Raw genomic sequence first — 20,672 nt, 5'->3', positions numbered from 1 at the left:
GTTACAGAGTTTCTGTGTTGTGGCAATGGGATGGTGAAACATTCACATGAGATTAAAGGAAGTGTGTATGACGGTGCTGATTGAAAGTTAGTTGCAAGATAAGCAGATCATCTGGTGAATGAGACCACACCAACATTCTGGACCTAACATGCAGCTGTAGAACGAGCATTGCATAGACTCCTGAAACATGCAGTGTATTCACAATCCTAGTTTGGCTGACTAATACATAACAGTGAATGAACTGTAAATCCTAGTGGAAATAGGAACAGCGAGTGTGTAACGAACATATAGACAGGTGAAGCTGATAGAGCTTTACTCCAGATGAGTTCTGAGAATGTCACCAGATGCCCACGAAATAACATGGAAAACAAGGCAAGCCAACTTTTGGGATAGTACAATAATTCTGGAGCTGACTTTATTGCAACGACTGCTATAGGAGATGAAACTTGGTTGTGTCATTTTGAACTGGATATGAAAATGCCATCGCTGGAACGGCATCATGCAAATTCGCTGAAGAAGAAGGAATTCAAAATTGCATCTTCAGGGGGAAAAGTGGTGACTAATGGTTTCTTTTTTATTCAGAAGGACTGCTGCTTGTGGACAGTGGACATCACACCTCATGAAATTACTATTGACTGTCACGTGTACATGGTAACCCTTAAAAATCTTCATGTGTTGTGTAATACAACATTGGCAAAAGCACAACGTTTCGCTGTTGCATGACAGTGCATCACATATAGTGATAAAACCACCACAAAAATCACAGAACTTGGGTGGCAACACAAACATCCACCCCATAGCCTCAATCTGACACTGTGCGATTACCACCTCTCTGGCGAACTGAAGGAATCCCTTCGCAAAACAAGATTTGAAGACAATGACTCTTCTTAAGGCTGCTAAATAGTGGCTCAAACATGCTGCTCCTGACTTCTACCTTGTGAGTACACATGTCTCAGTTCCACAGTGGTATAAGACAGCTGAATGCAATGGACATAACATAAAAATTGGCATTCTGTCTCAAGAATATATATATCACTGTACTATAACAATGTGTATATGCAGACAAGAAAAAAGAATTTTCGGATTTCCCAGTTAAAAATACACTGTTTCCAGGGTGAAAATACACAATATCCCAGATGAAAATACTTTCTTTGTGGCAACATACTTTCCCTTGAAGCTGCAAAATTAAATCATTTGAATGGCAAAGGTTTTATATAGTGGCGTAGAAATTTTTGGTACTTTGCAAAACGAAGTCCAGTAAAATACAATGCATGTTGGAAAGCTTTTTGATGTGTGGCAACATGTCAATATGAATTCCACCAAATACAGCACAGTATCTTCCAAAAAACTGAAATCTTGATTGCAATGCACTTTTGTCAGCCAGTTGAAGATCATGTCACGACATCTCACCAGCTAATGACAGCAGATATTCAGAGAATGGAACATGTGACGTAGTCAGCCAATAGTACTGTGACTTAAGTAACATGAATACACAAAAAGTTCACTGTTTAAATTAACATTCATGCAGTATAGCTACAAGAAAAGCTAGGCTTTCACACATAATACTGTGTCTTTTACAGTGCGTGTGTTACCTTTTCAGATATATCAAACACAAATGTGCCAGTAAAATATTAAATAATGGTATAAAAAATGTTCAGTTTTGACTTACAGTCAAATTATCTGTGATTTAAGAAATTCATCGCACATTCTCACACATAACACAACTTATCTTTGATGAAATGAAATTTACTTCTGAAGTAACGTTTCTCAAACTACTATTTATAATATTTTCTTGCAACTTGTTAGAAATGTAAACATCACCATTACTGAAAGTAGTTCGTTGTTACAAAGCATTGCACAGTCTTCATCCTAAAGCTTTCGACACATTTTGCTGTCTGCAGTCACTTGCATGTGCACAGTTTTTTGTAAATGACACATTTTCTTTGCAACTACAATTTTATTTAGCTGTTATTCTCTCATTTAGTTTTTATCGGTGCAGTATTATTCTGCAGTTGACGGCTAAAGTAGACTGTCAGTTTTTACCAGTCACAAGTACAAAAATTTAACAGGAAACTGAAACTACGAAAAATTCCTGGAGCTTAAAAAATTGTCGCGTTTTTCCCAGATTTCCTGGGACATGTACACCCTATATAAAAATATCAAAAAATACAGAAAATAAATTTGATGTTTAAGAAAACATTGTGCTTTTCTTTTGGACTGGGCCTCATATCTTTGTGGACTATACTTTTCTATTACGAGCTCCGGTAACTTAATCGATACTCTGCTAGGCTATTTTTGCTACCCAATTCCGCGCTTTGTTGCTGCCGATCACTTTACAAATGTTTAAATGTTATTATTTTGTTTGTACCACTTTAGCCTATCTCCATACTATTGTATACGCACACCGACTGCGAGGTGGCAAGGCAGGGAGGGAGGAGAGTTCCTCATGTCTGTAGTGTTCTCAAAGTGCTGGTGTTAAACACCCACTCGCTTTACACTACAACAAAACTCTCTTATTCGAAGAAAGTTCACGAGCTGTAGTGGCTATATTGAATGCCTATATGATCAATTTACTTTCTTATTCCTGGCTTGTGGTTCATGGAATGAAACCATAAAAAAAGACAAAGAATTATTCTTTTACCATACCTCAGAAAAGATGCAACAAACAGCGCACAATTTTGAATTACTCACCTTGTTATCCAAAGCCTTGTGCAGGACCTCAAGGGCAGGAATGAGTGACTTGTTTATTTCAGTTGCGACAGCAATGTGCATTGCTGTAGGGAATGTATCGTTGGAGCTCTGACTCTTGTTTACGTGATCATTTGGGTGAACAGGGTTCTTCGACCCAAGAACACCTCCTAATAGCTGTATGGCTCTGTTGCTGATCACCTGCAAGATAGAAAGCAGACTTTCAGAATACTTTGGCGGTATTAGTCTCACTACAAATAAGGCTGATTATACATCTCTAATCACAATTGCTAGAATTCACAGTAGGTATTGCAGGAGTATGTGTGTGCAGTAGCAAGCTGTGACTGCTGACACCACAACTGACCCAGCACCACTCCTAGTCCACCACTGCCACAATCAACAGTGTTGTCTATGTGTTTTTGGGTGAATACATAATTTTTAATGGATCTGATTGCTTCCAGTGATTGTTCATGTGACCATATAATGGACCTCTTGCTACCTAGTTGTGAGTAATATGTTACATTTGTTTATATTGGGGATCAACTGTCAGTCCCTCCAAGCACTGATCCTCTGCTCGTTTCCTTTGCAGCAATTTTATAGCACTGTAGTTTCCTTACACAGAGTGAACATTAATAACACTGACAAACTATAGGGACAGACTACTGACTGGAAATGGAGGAAGAAAGGTCCTACGAACACATCTTTGGAAATGCGTCACTCCCACAGTAGATGGCGCTGACGTATGACGGTACCTCAGACCACGTATCGCAAGTTCCTTGTGCGTTGCAGCATGCACATTTGACGCAGCATATTGTAAGCAGCAGAATAGTACGGCATTCATGTTGGGAACAAGCTAAGATTGTGTTTGTGTATGGCCAAGGAGATGGAAATGGACATTGCTATATCAAACCAAGTACCCTCACAGACACCAATCACATCACATAACATTTCAATCCTTTTTTAGGGTATCTGTGTAATCACGGGCCCTTTCAAATAGATAGATGTGCAGGGAAACGGTGGACTGTGTATACACCAGATCTGGAGGACAAGGTTCTACAGAATATTGAGGCGATCCCTAGTACAAGCTCCACGCAACTGGCCCGCCAACGTGGTCTAAGGCAAAGTATGATTTTGTGTATAATGCATGACAACCCCTACTACCCTTATCACCTGCAATACAATGAAGGCCACTTTTGCACACCTGTTGTTGCATGGATGTGATGCAGCTCTGTGCTGTGTTCTGGGAGGATTTTTTGTCATTGCAAGCATACCATCCATTCCCAGACTTGTGTTCATAGGACCTGCAGTTTGTCCATTTTATTAAGGTTCACCCTGTACATACAGGGTGAATAATGTAACACATCGCAACCCTTTTATTTTATGAACAGTTACACATATCAAAATGCAGTTTTCAGCAAATGTTAGAGCATCAAGGGACACATACTTTTTTGTTTGGCTAATGTTTTTAGCACTGGTGTCAATGGAGACATTGAAGCAAATACATTTTTTTAAATGGTACCGTGTGCCTTTTATAACTGCATTCAATAGCTCTTGAGAAGACAGTTACACTGATTAGCATTTGTTAATGTTGACACTGCAACCTTTCATAAGAAAATTTGAGAAATGTCTAAGAATTTGAGAGCACTGTGGCTGGAATTGGCATTAGTAGTGTAAAGACCACCAAGCAGAGCTCTCACACTACACTATGTCAGAATGTTAACACATTTGACTGTTTACTTGTTTGCACTGCTTATATCTGTTGCAACATTTGTTGTGTGCAGGCATGTATACCAATGAGAAGAAGCTAGATATACTACCTTTATGTGGTGAATATAAAAGAAATGTTGTAGAAACAATACAGCAATACGGGGCTATTTATACGGATTCCCAATGTCTGGTGCACCAGATAACTGCACAAATTATTAAGAGGCTAGTGAAGACAGGTTGCTGGAACATCTAAAACAGGACAAGAAAGAAGGCTGCAACTGACAGAACACAAAGAAGCTGTTCCGGTTACGACACTTAATGAATCCACACAGTAGTATGAGACATATTGCCAAGGATTGTGGAAGCAACCAGACAAGTCTCACTTGCATCCTGCATGACAGAATTTCCATATCTATTATCTGTCATTACATCAGGCACTCTATGATCACGATTTTGAATGTCATACAGAATTTTGTCAATTTGCCCTTCAGCGAGTGAGAGATGACCCTATGTTTTTTCCAGCAAGTGGTCTTTACTGATGAAGCAACATTTACTAACCAAACTACTGTAAATTTACATAACATGCACTACGGGCAGCCGAAAATCCATGCTGGCTCTGTCAGGTGCAACATCGATGGCCATGGAACATAAACGTATGGTGCGCCATCGTAAGAAATTAAGATTGTGGGACCTTACTTCATCTCAGGCATTCTAAATGGACATTTGTATGCATAGTTGCTGGCAAACATTCTACATATCTTCTAGAAAAGGTACCATTGGATATTTGACAGTGTATGTGGCTGCAACACAATGGTCATCCAGCTCACTTGTCCCGTGTTGCAACACAAATACTGAATGAGAACTTTCCTGGGAGTTGGATAGGACGACATTCTGTTGTCAAATAGTCTCTGAGGTCCCCGATTTGCCGCCTCTTGATTTCTTTCTTTGGGGAGCACTAAATGATGCAGTCTATGATGAAGCCCCTACTACACCAGATGATATGCATCTGTAGTTCACCGTTCTTTTGACAGGCAATTGCAAATGCGCCTTTCAGCCCAAGGTCAACAGTTTGAACACATGGTTAAATAAAGAATAAGACACTTTTAAGACAAAATTTATGTTATGTGATTTGGGTGGTTAACAAATCATAGTTAGTAAATTGTTTATTCCATTTACTTGTGTACAAAATCGTACTGTAATGTCAAATAAGTTTATAGCATATATTGCATGTAGCTGGTAACACCGTCATTAGGTGCTTACATTCAGCATGAAACAACGTTTCATTAAGAAGAATATTTATTTTGCAGTGTACAGGTGGTCACAAAAGTATTTTTAATAAAATGTTTAGTTCAATGGATGTATCCCATATCTTGTAGAGACAGTTGTCTGACAGCATGTATTTTACTCCCGTGTATTTTCTGCACACAGCCATGCACAGGAAAAGAGGGGTCAAATCCTCCTTCTTCTAATATTTAGTTGCTTTTTACTGCTTATGAGACCTCTCTATTTTTCTGTCTCGTCTCACACAAAGCTGGGAGAATACACACATGTGAAATAGTTCTCCTAAGCCCTTTGTGATACAATAGATTCTAGCCCCTGTCTTATTTCCGTATACAACATTCGTTGGTGAACTTGCACCTAGGTCTAAGTTGGTTCAAGGAAAAATAAAGCTTTATTCTCGTAGTGCACACCTACCTTACAGTATACAACTACGCAGCCTGGTCCAAGATACCTGCTTCACAGTGTTTGCCCGCAAATGTTACTTCCGGCAACTGTGTTCTCACATTCAACGACATTTCTCGGATTTTTTTTTTGACAGGTTTCACCTCCAACATTAACAAATGCTATATCACTGTAACTGTCTTCTAAAGAGCAATTAAATGAAGTTTCAAGGAGTATAAAGTTCCATTTAAAAAAGTACTTGTTTCAATATCTCCATTGATACCAGTGTTAAAAACATTGGCCAAACAAAAACATATGTGCCCCTTGATGCTCTAACATTTGCCGAAAAGTAAGTTCTACTAACCACTGCAAAAACAACCTAATGTCAGGTATTAAGTTTCATATAATTTCTAAGAACAACGGGATGAAACAAAAATGGAAATGTGCCAATTGCTAATGCTTGTGAGGGATCAATACATTTTCCCGATTTAGAAATAGAACATATTTGAAATGTGACCTGTTGAACCCTTCTCTGAAACACAAGCTGTAGTCTGATGCTGCTCTAAATCTATACCTCTCATCCACCAGAATTTATTTAGCGAACAGTAACTAGCCTACAAGTGAGAGAAAAATACTGCCACAAAAATAAACTTACTGCGAAGTAGAAGATATTTTGCAGGCAATTATGTTGCCACATAATGAAGACACTACTAGTAGAGAAAACTAACTGTAAAAAAAATGTTGTAAATACTGCACTGCACAAACTTTATGACAAAAAAATAAAAAAAAAATTCAATGGAAGCATATAGATTTAGAGGATTGTCCGAGTCTACTGCTGTGTTACAATAAAACATTTTCAGTTAGTGGTTGAGGGTTCTTTTTCTGACTTTCAAAAGGTGGTTATGAGAGGATCATGTACTACAATCTCTGTCCAGAAATTTTGGTGAATGTGTGTACATTGCAAATGAATTTTTGGCTTACCTGAAATAGCCATTACTCTCCTTCGAAGTAATCCCCATCAAAGGTAATGCACTTCTAGCAACGGCTGTACGAGTCCCAGAAACTCCTAGTGTAGTCATCTTTAGTGACAGCCTTCAGTTGGGTCATAATATTATGTCAGATGTCCAAAAGGTCTGAAAAACTCTAGCCTTTCAAGACTGTATTCAATTTGTGGAGCGAGAAGAAGTCAGAGAGCCAAGTGTGGGGAATAGGGTGGATTAAGTGACGTAACTACCCCGCTGGCCAGGAACTGCTGCACCAGAAAGGCAGCACATGGTTGGGCAATGTTATGTAGCAGGGTCCATCTGTATCTATACTGTGCAACCTACCTTACAGTGTGTGGCAGAGGTCACTTTTCCTGTTCTACACCTGCATCTATACTCTGAAAACCACTGTGAAATGTATGGCAGAGGGTATGCTCCAATGTACCAGTTCTTACGGTTTCTTCTCTTTCATTTACATAAGAAGCACAGGAAGAACGATCGTTTGCATGCCTCTGTGCTTGCTGTACTTATTTTAATCTTATCCTCACAATCCCTATGTGAGCGTTGCATAATGGGTTGTTGTATATTCCTAGTGTCATCAATTAAAGCCAGTTCTTGAAACTTTGCTAGCAGATTTTCTACAGACAGCTTACACCTATCTTTAAGATTCTTCCAGTTCAGTTCCATTCCTTCAGTGTCTATGACATTCTCCCATGGACCAAACAAACCTGTGACCATTTGTGCTGCCCTTGTCTGTATACTTTCAATGTCCCCTAATAATCCCATATTTGGTATGGGTTCCACACAGCCAAGGAATATTTTAGAACTGGTCACACAAGAGATTTGTAAGCAATCTTCTTGATAGACTGATTGCACTTCCCAGTATTCTAACAATAAACCAAAGACTACCACCTACTTTACCCAAGGCTGAGTCTATGTGATCATTCCACTTTATACCCCTACAAAGTGTTACACCCACGTATTTATATGAGTTGGCCGATTCCCACAGTGACTCATTAATATTATAGTCATAGCATACTAGGTTTTTTTGTTTCTGTGAAGTGCACAGTTTTACATTCCGGAACATTTAAAGGAAGTTGCCAATCTCTGCACCACCTTGAAATCTTATCAAGGTCTGACTAAACATTTACACAGCTTCTTTCAGACACTACTTCATTATGCGTAACTGCATCATCTGCGAAAAGACTGAGATTACTATTAATACTGTCTGCAAGGTCATTAATACACAACATGAACAGCAAGGGTCCCAACACACTTACCTGGGGCACAACCAACATTACTTCTATATCTGACAATTACACACTATCCGAGATAACATGCTGTGTCCTCTATCCAGTCATCAATTTCACTTGAGACCCCATATAATCATACTTTTGACAACAGGAGTAGGTGTGGTACTGAGACGAATGCTTTTTGGAAGTGAAGAAATACTGCATCTGACTGCCTTGCTACATAGCTTTCAGTATGTCACGTGAGAAGAGTGCGAATCAGGTTTACAAGATCGGAGTTTTTTGGAATTTGTGCTGGTTAGCATGGAGGACGTCATTCTGTTCAAGATACCTCATTACATTTGAGCTCAAAGGATGTTCTAAGATTCTACAACAAATCAATGGCAAGGATATTTGACGGTAGTTTTGTGGATCACTATCTACTACCCTTCCTGTAGATGGGTGCGACTTATGCTTTTTTCCAAGAAACGGGCAGTGTTTTTTGTTCAAGGGATCTACAATAGACTATAGTTAGAAGAGAGGATAACTCAGCTGCAAATTAATGCACGTACGGTTCATGTGACGAACGACTGTAAGCCTCCGGATGTGTTTGACACACTAATTTTGTCTTCTTGATGTTTTCGCAAAATATACGTAAGAGGAAGCAATATTCTGCTTGACACTTCTAGGAACATACACTCTCAGAACATCAACAGCAGACTGTACTGTGGGGCAGAATGCCTCTCTTGTAGCATCTGCCACTGGAGTCAGCTGAGCATCTTCGTGACACTTTCGTGCTTACTACATGAACCTGTAATAAAACGTGCTGCTCTTCTTGGTATCTTTTCTATTTCCTCTATCAGTCCTATCTGGTATGGATCACATACTGATAAGTAATACTGCAGTATTGTGTGAACAAGTGTTTTGTAAGCTACTTCCTTTGTTGATGGAATACATTTCCTGAGGATTCTTCCAATGAATCTCAGTCTGGCATCTGCCTTACTTGTGATTAATGTTATGTGGTCGTTCCACTTCAAAAACATTCTGTACGCATACTCCAAGATATTTTGTGGAAGTAACTACTTCCTGTGATTGTTCAGCAATTGTGTAATCCTGCAATAAAGGGGCTTTCTGTCTATGTATTTGCAGTACATTACATTTGCTTTCACTGAGGGTTAAAAGTCACTCCCTGCACCAAGCATAGAACCTCTGCAGGTCTTTTTGTATTTTGCTACAAAATATATATAATTCTGTTTGCTAAAAACTCTTCAATTCAATCACACTGTTTGTCTGATAGTCTGTACGCTCATTTTGTTCACTGGGTAGCACTGCAGACTGTATCAAATGCCTCCCGGAAGTCAAGGAACACGGCATCTACACAAAACCTGTATCTACTGCTTCCTGGGTCTCACAGACAAAGAGAGCGAGCTGGGTTTCATGTGAGTGTTGTTTCCTGAACCCGTGTTGGTTCCTATAGAGGTGATCTTCGGTCTCCAGAAATGTCAGAAAACACAAGCACAAAACATGTTCCAAAATTCCAAACATTAGGAATGCTTCACTGGTACTCAACCTCAGAACCTAGGCACTAGCCCACAACGGGCACAAAGGTGCTGAGCTCAAGTTTTGGGCCACTACATAACTTTAAGCTGCCAGGAAGTTTCACACAAACTTTAATGGTGACTTCCCTGTTAATACTGAGTTACGAAAATGTAATGCCAGAGACTTAAAATCTACATTAACATTACAGCTAAGTGTGTTTACAAAGCCAGATCAACAAACCTGTAATGTGAAAATGGCCTCTTACAAAGCTTGTTATGTTTTTGCAAAAAGGAAAAAGGGTTTCAGCGACAATGAAGTAGTTGAAGAAGCAATGATCAGTGTCACAGAACCTATGTTTAATGGCCATACCTTCTGTAAAAAGAATTCAGTTTACAATATTTCAAATGGGCACCTACCAATCATCCTCAGGTGAGCCATCCAGGACTGGTGAAGACATTCTCAATTCCATAACATATAGCATGCTGGGAGTGGTCTGCATGTGTGTCAAAATTGTGTTCACATACAGACGACACCACCCAGCTGATACCATTACTGAAACTGCAGGACTAAACTGTCCTCTGCACTACCACTCACCACAGCCATCAGCACATTCCTTTGCCTTTGATTTGATGACAGGCTTGCACACATTGTCATATCTCATCAGATTTTCTGCCACACATATTTCCAAGCATTCTTCAATAATGCTAATTCCAGAAAGATGTCGCTGTTGCCAAAATTATTGTTTTATCATACTTCACTGAACGTCCAGTGGATATACAATGTTTGGCAATAGCAGACTCACTTGTTCGCACACGGTGAGTGATGTGTTGATGTTCCAGGGTTGCCACAAGTTTCCCCAAGTGAGATTCCCTGTTATTTCCCCCAATTTCCAGACAGGATTTAGCATTTTTCCCTGACAAATTTTGAGATCTCAAAGGTAAGTTAAGACATAGGTTGACAATCTGCCTTTGCAGCTACGGTACAAGAAACAATAGTTCAAACGAGTAAATATCTAAAACAAACTGGCAAGCAGATGGCATTTCCTGGTGTGAGAAAAAATCTTAAGTGCTAACATCAACATCTTTTGTAATGAATTGTTTTTTAGGTGGAAAGAGCAAGACAAATAGTATGTGTGTTTCATTAAGACCACTGAGGTTATTTTATTTTAGTAAAACAAAACACATTGGTGACAAAAATACACATTTCCATGGAGTTGCATGATGGATTTAAAATACTTTCACCGATATCAGAAATAACGTCAGAAACAAGAAGGCCTCTTGAAAGAAGTGTGTTTTAAGGAGGGGAAGAATTGTGTAAACTAACACTGTAGGAGACCACAAATAAAATGTTAATTCTACTACGTTCTTTATTGTCGATTATTACCCACTGTGTTACATCTATTATTTTACCGGTATTGTGTGGTTTTTCTTCCAAGAAACATACGAGTACGTAGTGTACAAACCACCAGCTACTGACAATTTTCTTCTTCTTATGGTCCATACTTCCTAACATATAATCTACTTTTGAAGTGCCAAAATATACTAGAACACCTAAAACATCTATAACAAAGCCACACTGTACAAATTACTTGCGGTGAGACAGTTGCAATTCCTTAAATCCATCGCCCATGGCCTCCGGCCTGCTGAGAAGCACTACAGTCCTGGGTCCATGGATAAACCATGGAAATCCACTGTATTATGCCACACACACACACACACACACACACACACACACACACACACACACAGAGCCTGTGGACAGATGAGTGACACTAGATCTGACAGACAGGGCGAGCACTTTAGTGGGAACTGAATGGTTCCAGATCGGCAAGCCCAATCCATTACAGATACCCGCAGAAACGGCCTCCTGTTTTGGCCTGTCACGGAAATCCACTTGTGTGACCAGCTATTCACAAGCCACACACAGCAAGTTGATGAAATGAGACCAAGGTGATCTATCCATGCAATAGGTAACTTGTTCAAATACTCTGCAAATCAATAATAATGATAGGTAGCAACATATCATAAAGATGATTGCTGAGCTGCAGACAGGCATTTACAAAAGACAATCACACTCTCACAACTGAATTGTTAGCCATAACTTTTGTCAGGAAATGAGAACAAAAAATCACTCAGACAATTCAAACACACATGACCATTGTCTCTGGCTGGTGCGTCTACAGTCTCTGAGAATCAAATCCAAACAAACCAGTTCTCATGCCTCCATACCCTTCGTCGGCAGCTGCTAGGTTAGCAGAAAGATGTGGTGGCAGCACTGACTGCAAGCTGAGTGAGGGGAGTGGTAGGAAGGGGAGAAGCAATAGGAATGAGGGAGTAGGGAAGCAGTGCACATACTCGGCTGCATCCAGCCAGTGACGATGCATGACACCTCAGTAAACAAATCATTTCTTCCATGGGAGGAAAAACAAGATTTTGGCAATTCCACCCCCCCCCCCTTTTTCCCTGCCATTCTAAATTTCCCCGATTTCCAGAACCTGTGGCAACCCTGTGTTCATTTTTTTTTGTGGTTTTAGGGCACACAACTTCAATGGTCATTAGCACCCTGACTACTCTAAGAATGCACCGCGAGGCACAAGTTGCCAACAACAACTAAAAGGGAAAACACGATAAAAGACAGACTGACAGGCATAGGATTAAAAAACAGCATCATCAAATGTCCTTAGCGAGGTTTGTCAAATTGATAAAACGAAGAACACGAGCAGCTGCTCGTGGGTCATCCGCTAAAATGGCATCGAAAGTATTTGGCAGGTTAAGATCGATGCGCAGTGTGTTAAGATCTGGACAGGACATTAAAATGTGTCTAACCGTCAGCAAGTGCCCACATGGGCAGAACGGCGCCGGCGCAGCCGTCAGCAGATGGCGATGGCTGAACCGGCAGTGTCCAATTCTTAACCGGGCTAAAACGACCTCCTCCCGCCGAGAAGGGCGTGAGGAGGACGTCCAAGCCACGGGAAGAGGTCTTAAGGCCCGAAGCTTGTTGTCGGTAAGTGCAGCCCAATCGGCATGCCACAGCGATAAAATGCGCCGACAAATGACCCTGCTAAAATCGGACGAAGGGACACAACAAGAAGCTGTCCGAGGCTGGAGGACCACAGCCTTGGCCGCGGCATCTGCAGCTTCATTCCCAGGGATACCGACATGGCCAGGAACCCACATAAAGCTAACCGGAGAACCAACGTCCACCAGCTGCTGAAGAGAGCGTTGGATCCGGTGTACGAAAGGGTGAACCGGGTACGGATCACTGAGGCTCTGGATGGCGCTCAGGGAATCTGAGCAGATGACATAAGCAGAATGTCGGTGGCGGCAGATGTAAAGAACAGCCTGGTAGAGGGCAAAGAGCTCAGCTGTGAAGACCAAACAATGGCCATGGAGCCGGTATTTGAAACTTTGTGCCCCGACAATAAAGGAACACCCGACCCCGTCATTGGTCTTGGAGCCATCTGTATAAATGAAAGTCATGTTGATGAACTTCGAACGAAGTTCCAAAAAACGGGAGTGGTAGACCGAACCGGGGGTGACCTCTTTTGGGAGCGAGCTGAGGTCAAGGTGAACGCGGACCTGAGCCTGGAGCCAAGGTGGCATGCGGCTCTCGCCCACTCGAAAGGTTGCAGGGAGTGAAAAATTAAGGTGTTGCAGGAGGCGACGAAAGCGAACTCCAGGGGGTAGCAGGGCAGAGACATACAACCCGTATTGACGGTCGAGAGAGTCGTCAAAAAAGGAACGATAAGACGGATGGTCGGGCATTGGCAGTAGCCGACAGGCATACCGACAAAGCAGTATATCGCGCCGGTAGGTGAGTGGCAATTCGCCAGCATGAAGACTCTCTACGGGACTGGTATAAAATGCTCCGATCGCAAGTCGTAAACCCCGATGTTGTATGGAGTTGAGGCGGCGTAAGATGGATGGCCGTGCAGAGGAGTATACGAAGCTCCCATAATCCAGCTTGGAGCGGACGATCGACCGATATAGACCAAGTAGGACGGTTCGATCCGCTCCCCACGACATACCACTGAGAACACGGAGGACATTTAAAGAACGGGTACAACGAGCGGCCAAATATGACACATGAGGAGACCAGCTAAGTTTCCTGTCAAAGGTAAGGCCTAAAAATTTGGTTGTCTCCACGATTGGGAGAGCAACGGGACCGAGTCGTAAGGACGGTGGGAGAAACTCTTTGTAGCGCCAGAAGTTAATACAGACCGTCTTCTCGGCAGAAAAACGGAAGCCATTGGCGACACTCCAGGAGTAAAGACGGTCAAGAGAACGCTGAAGACAGTGCTCCAGGACACGTGTACACTGCGCGCTGCAATAGATGGTAAAATCGTCCACGAAAAGGGAGCCTGATACATCAGCTGGGAGGCAATCCATTATTGGATTGATCGCGATGGCGAAGAGAGCGACGCTCAAAACTGAGCCCTGTGGCACCCCATTCTCCTGGCGAAAGGTGTCGGACAGGACAGAACCCACACGTACCCTGAACTGTCGATCCATTAAAAAGGAACGAATAAAAAGAGGGAGGCGACCGCGAAGGCCCCATGTATGCATGGTGCGGAGAATGCCCGCCCTCCAACAGGTGTCGTAAGCCTTCTCCAAATCAAAGAACACAGCCGCGGTCGGGCGCTTCCGCAAGAAGTTATTCATAATGAAGGTCGACAAGGTAACCAGATGGTCAACAGCAGAGCGGCGCCTACGAAATCCACATTGTACATTGGTAAGTAGGCGTCGAGACTCGAGCAGCCAAACCAATCGAGAGTTAACCATTCGCTCCATCACTTTACAGACACAGCTGGTAAGCGAGATAGGTCGATAACTGGAAGGCAAGTGCTTGTCCTTCCCCGGCTTAGGAATCGGGACAAGTCTGGCTTTTGTAAGACATACCACACTATCAAGCTATTTTGTACATTCCAGCCATATGCAATAAAAAATTGTCCTTCACTGATTCCAGAAGGTAGGCAAACTCAGATGGTGGGCAGAAAACCACTTTCACCTGAAAATTAACGAGGATTCTTGCTACTTCAAATGAAATATTGCTAACACAGGGCGGAAAAGCTAAAGATTTTGCCAACATGCTCTCATCTTTATGCACTTCCTGGTTCTCTGTTTCAACTGACAGTGCACTGTTTAAATGCCATGTAAAATATTATTTTCCTTCAAAACTGTCTTTAGGAGGGCATGCTCTTTAGGCACATTATCTACAACCAAGACTGCACGAGTTCTGCGTACAAGTGTTTAAGAATCCAGTTTGCAACTTGTTAAGATTACTTTGCGATTTCAAACACAAGTTGGCATGTGTGGACTTAGAATAAACAGACCAAAACATTCAGGAAAGGTCGAAAACCATCTTTATGTAATTCCCTATTGAACTAGATGTTATTAATGGGGTTGAGGTGGTGTAAAACTCAATTAATTCATCTTCTCCATGAGGCCACACTATGAAACTATCACCCACATACCTCCAAAACACAGTTGGTTCATGGTAAGATGATTCAAGCACTCTGTCCTTAAAGTCATCCATAAAAATGTTAGCTGCCATTGGAGACTGTGGGATAGCCATAAGCCTGCTAAAAATATCCATGACTGCACATAATAAGTTGAGGACAGAACATACCAAAACAAAGCAGTGATGTCTACCTGAAACTTATTGCTGATTAAAGACAAAGAATCTGCGAGAGGACATTTGCAAAAGAAGGTACTATGAGTCTCATCCAGAGTGTAAAGAATAATTGTGTACCACGCCTGGGGTCTATCCTCCACCACCATAATTGCTAGCATACTGGTTAGCTTCTTTCCTCATCTTAGTGTGAAAAGATGTTTTGTTGCCAAGCGGTTACCCCTCTTTGTTCTGTAAGCTTTCAAATAACATCCATTGAAAATCCCACCAGGTGCGAAGTGCATACTGTCATTCATTTTCTGAATGCACAAAATGTTCAGTCTATTAAAATTTATAGACAAACGAAGAATGTATTTGGTGATAGTGCAATGAAAAAGATTTCAGTGACATGGAATATGATTGGCAAAGATTTTTTGATTCAGGACAACATGCAGCCTTGTGCATCAGATTCACGACAGGAGGAACTTTTGATGTCTTGCGTGGGAAATTATTGGACACCATCCTTACAGAACTGACTTCGCACCAATAAATTTCACCCATTACTGAAACTATGGGAATCTTTTGGTGGAAAACAGTTTGTAAATGAGAAAGTCCTCAAACATGCAGAGACATCCTGGCTCAGATCTTTAGCGGTACAGGACTACAATACAGGAACTGACAAACTGATCCCATGTTACAAGAAGTGGCAACTATATTGAAAAATACAGTAAGGTACTTGGTAAATAAATGCTAATTTGGAAAAATGCCCGCATCAAATCCGTAACCCAGCTGACCTTATCAACAGACTGTGGGCTCTCCATCTAAGCAGTTCTGACCTTTCAGTTAGCTTTGATGTGATATCACTTTTACAGAGGAACCTCTCAGAGATTCTTTGGTACTAAGTGGCAAAAAATTTCAGGGAGACATCACTGCTTTGTTTCAGCTAGCTCTATCCTCAACCTATTTTATGTGCAACTTAAAATGTTTTGAACAGACTGATGGCATTGTCATGGGCAGTGCTCAGTCTGCCTTGGTGGCCTAACTTTTTATGAGGATTTCAAGAACAGAGCAAATGAGTCAGCTGCTCTTGAACCAACTGTATTTTGTAGCTGTGTCAACAATACTTTCATAGCATACTCTCATGGAGAAGACAAACTGATGGAGTTTCTTCACCACCTCAACTCCATTCATAACATTCCGTTCACTATGGAAATAGAGAAAGATGGCTGCCTCCCATTCTTGGATGTCTTGGTTAAACGAAAGAATGATGGCTCTCTGGGGCATTCAGTTTCTCGTACACCGTTTTTGCAAGAGTCAAGCTGACATCACCCTTCACAAACTATGAGCATGCTTAAAAGTCTTACACAGAGATCACACCATCTCCGATCTAGATAGATCGCCTATAGAGCTCACCCATCTAAAGAAAATTTTCAGAAGAAACCGGTATTCCCCAGCAGATTGCCTTGTCAGTGTGATGTGGCTTACATTGGACAGACTACACATACTGTTAAAAATGCTGCATTGAACATCATGTTGTACTTGCCTTTTGCAACCAAGCAAGTTTGCTGTTGCTGAACACTGTATTTCCATTGCACATTCAATGGTATGACAGAACTATGATTCTAACCATAGCAACATCTTTTTGGGACTTGACTATTAAAGAATCCGTGGAAATACGCCTGGTTAAAAATCCAACCAATAATGATAGCGGCTTCCAGTTGGACAATGTGTGGAACCCCCTAATCTCCACGATTTGTTCTAATCGAAGACAACAGAGTGCAATAATGGCTGCAGAGCATGACAACACATGGGTTGACTGAGTTCCATGGGTCCATCATCAGTGAGAGTGCTGCCGTTGGAAAGTGTGATCCGTCTGTCAATTTGAATTTGATACATGCACGGAATACTCACTGCACACACTATATGGCGGAATGGAGAAAGTCTTTGTCAGTCTTCAATGGCTCACCTCACGACGACTGGCAGTCGCACAGTCTACGTATCATGCTATGAATTTAACGAAGACTGGCTGCAGGGCCAAAATGTTTTTGAACTTTTGCAAATAGGCCAAAATGTTTTTGAACCTTTGCAAATAAAGTTTTGTGTTGCTATCTTTCATTTTTATTTAGTTATACCAAAATGTTCTTTACATTCTGGAAGGCTCTCGTACATCAAAAATGACTGAATATTCTGAACTCTTTATACCATCTAAAGATTGCTGATCTGTGAAGGATAATTTATTATTTCAGAAGGCTGGAATTTACAAAACACCTCGCAGTGCAGATTAGTTTGTGTAAACTAGATCACCCGCACCATGGAAGAACTTGAATTTTTATGCATGTGGAATCTTGCAGCGCACTACATAAGGCAGAATGGAGATAGTCTGTCAGCTGAACATGACTCATTTTAGCAAACAAGCAAGCCTGCTATTGCTGAACACTGCATCTCCATTGGACATTCAATGGATTACAAAAAAGCAATAATTTTGGTCACAGTAACATCTTTTTGGACACCACTGCTAAAGAACCCAAGAAAAATGTGCACAATTGAAAATCTGATGAACTGCGACAACAGCTACCAGGTGGATGATGTGTGGAATACCATCAGCTACACGATTTGCTCAAATCAAAGATGACAGAGCACACTGATGATCACGGTGAGTGGTAAGTGGTAATGCAAAAGGCAGCTGAGTTTCGCAGTCCTGTCAGTAAGGGGCTGCCACCAGGTAGTGTGGTCTGTCTGTTAACACAATTTTGATGCACACATGGAATACTGATAGTGCACTACATATTGCAGAATGGAAGACTTCTGCCAGTCTTTGATTGTCAACTGAGGATGATTAGCAAGTGTCCAGTGGAAATATTGCTGAATGTACTTTATGATGACCAGATGCAAGACTGAAATTTCTTTGAAGACTCAATTCACTAGGGAAATGTTAAATTCCACATTCTGAGTACATCAAATTCTGAGCATGCTGACATAATACTTCACGTACATACAAGATGGCTTCATAGGGACAAAAACCCTGGCTCCACATCGTCCAACATGTACAGTGACCTGTATACTGTTGTTGTTGTTGTGGTCTTCAGTCCTGAGACTGGTTTGATGCAGCTCTCCATGCTATTCTATCCTGTGCAAGCTTCTTCATCTCCCAGTACCTACTGCAACCTACATCCTTCTGAATCTGCTTAGTGTATTCATCTCTTGGTCTCCCCCTACGATTTTTACCCTCCACGCTGCCCTCCAATACTAAATTGGTGATCCCTTGATGCCTCAGAACATGTCCTACCAACCGATCTCTTCTTCTGGTCAAGTTGTGCCACAAACTTCTCTTCTCCCCAATCCTATTCAATACTTCCTCATTAGTTATGTGGTCTACCCATCTAATCTTCAGCATTCTTCTGTAGCACCACATTTCGAAAGCTTCTATTCTCTTCTCGTCCAAACTATTTACCATCCATGTTTCACTTCCATACATGGCTACACTCCATACAAATACTTTCAGAAATGACTTCCTGACACCTAAATCTATACTCAATGTTAACAAATTTCTCTTCTTCAGAAACGCTTTCCTTGCCATTGCCAGTCTACATTTTATATCCTCTCTACTTCGACCATCATCAGCTATTTTGCTCCCCAAATAGCAAAACTCCTTTACTACTTTAAGTGTCTCATTTCCTAATCTAATACCCTCAACATCACCCGACTTAATTCGACTACATTCCACTATCCTCGTTTTGCTTTTGTTGATGTTCATCTTATATCCTCCCTTCAAGACACCATACATTCCGTTCAACTGCTCTTCCGAGTCCTTTGCTGTCTCTGATAGAATTACAATGTCATTGGCGAACCTCAAAGTTCTTATTTCTTCTCCATGGATTTTGATACCTACTCCGAATTTTTCTTTTGTTTCCTGTACTGCTTGCTCAATATACAGATTGAATAACATCGGGGATAGGCTACAACCCTGTCTTACTCCCTTCCTAACCACTGCTTCCCTTTCATGTCCCTCGACTCTTATAACTGCCATCTGGTTTCTGTACAAATTGTAAATAGCCTTTCGCTCCCTGTATTTTACCCCTGCGACCTTTAGAATTTGAAAGAGAGTATTCCAGTCAACATTGTCAAAAGCTTTCTCTAAGTGTACAAATGCTAGAAATGTAGGTTTGCCTTTCCTTAATCTTTCTTCTAAGATAAGACGTAAGGTCAGTATTGCCTCACGTGTTCCAGTATTTCTACGGAATCCAAACTGATCTTCCCCGAGGTCGGCTTCTACTAGTTTTTCGATTCATCTGTAAAGAATTCGTGTTAGTATGTTGCAGCTGTGGCTTATTAAGCTGATCGTTCAGTAATTTTCACATCTGTCAACACCTGTTTTCTTTGGGATTGGAATTATTATATTCTTCTTGAAGTCTGAGGGTATTTCGCCTGTTTCATACATCTTGCTCACCAGATGGTAGAGTTTTGTCAGGACTGGCTCTCCCAAGGCCGTCAGTAGTTCCAATGGAATGTTGTCTACTCCAGGGGCCTTGTTTCAACTCAGGTCTTTCAGTGCTCTGTCAAACTCTTCACGCAGTATCGTATCTCCCATTTCATCTTCATCTACATCCTCTTCCATTTCCATAATATTGTCCTCAAGTACATCACCCTTGTATAGACACTCTATATACTCCTTCCACCTTTCTGCTTTCCCTTATTTGCTTAGAACTGGGTTTCCATCTGAGCTCTTGATATTCATACAAGTGGTTCTCTTCTCTCCAAAGGTCTCTTTAATTTTCCTGTAGGCAGTATCTATCTTACCCCTTGTGAGATAAGCCTCTACATCCTTACATTTGTCCTCTAGCCATCCCTGCTTAGCCATTTTGCACTTCCTGTCGATCTCATTTTTGAGACGTTTGTATTCCTTTTTGCCTGCTTGATTTACTGCATTTTTATATTTTCTTCTTTCATCAATTAAATTCAATATTTCTTCTGTTACCCAAGGATTTCTACTAGCCCTTGTCTTTTTACCTACTTGATCCTCTGCTGCCTTCACTACTTCATCCCTCAAAGCTACCCATTCTTCTTCTACTGTATTTCTTTCCCACGTTCCTGTCAATTGTTCCCTTATGCTCTCCCTGAAACTCTGTACAACCTCTGGTTCTCTCAGTTTATCCAGGTCCCATATCCTTAAATTCCCACCTTTTTGCAGTTTCTTCAGTTTTAATCTACAGGTCATAACCAATAAATTGTGGTCAGAGTCCACATCTGCCCCTGG

The 20,672-nt window shown here is 41.3% G+C and overlaps 1 protein-coding gene across 1 annotated transcript in view; it reads right to left on the bottom strand.

The window, feature by feature from the left end:
- The window catches only part of LOC126106661 (fumarate hydratase, mitochondrial-like), an 82,921-nt gene that overhangs the window by 41,617 nt on the left and 20,632 nt on the right, over nt 1–20,672 (bottom strand). Inside the window, exon 5 of the mRNA XM_049913026.1 lies at nt 2,692–2,889. Coding sequence (XP_049768983.1) covers nt 2,692–2,889 — 198 coding nt within the window. The remainder of the gene's footprint in view (nt 1–2,691; nt 2,890–20,672) is intronic.

The sequence above is a fragment of the Schistocerca cancellata genome, chromosome 10, assembly GCF_023864275.1.
Source record: "Schistocerca cancellata isolate TAMUIC-IGC-003103 chromosome 10, iqSchCanc2.1, whole genome shotgun sequence".
Taxonomy (NCBI): Eukaryota; Metazoa; Arthropoda; class Insecta; order Orthoptera; family Acrididae; genus Schistocerca; species Schistocerca cancellata.
Note: the sequence above shows the minus strand (reverse complement) of the source record. Positions and strands in the feature narration are given on the sequence as shown.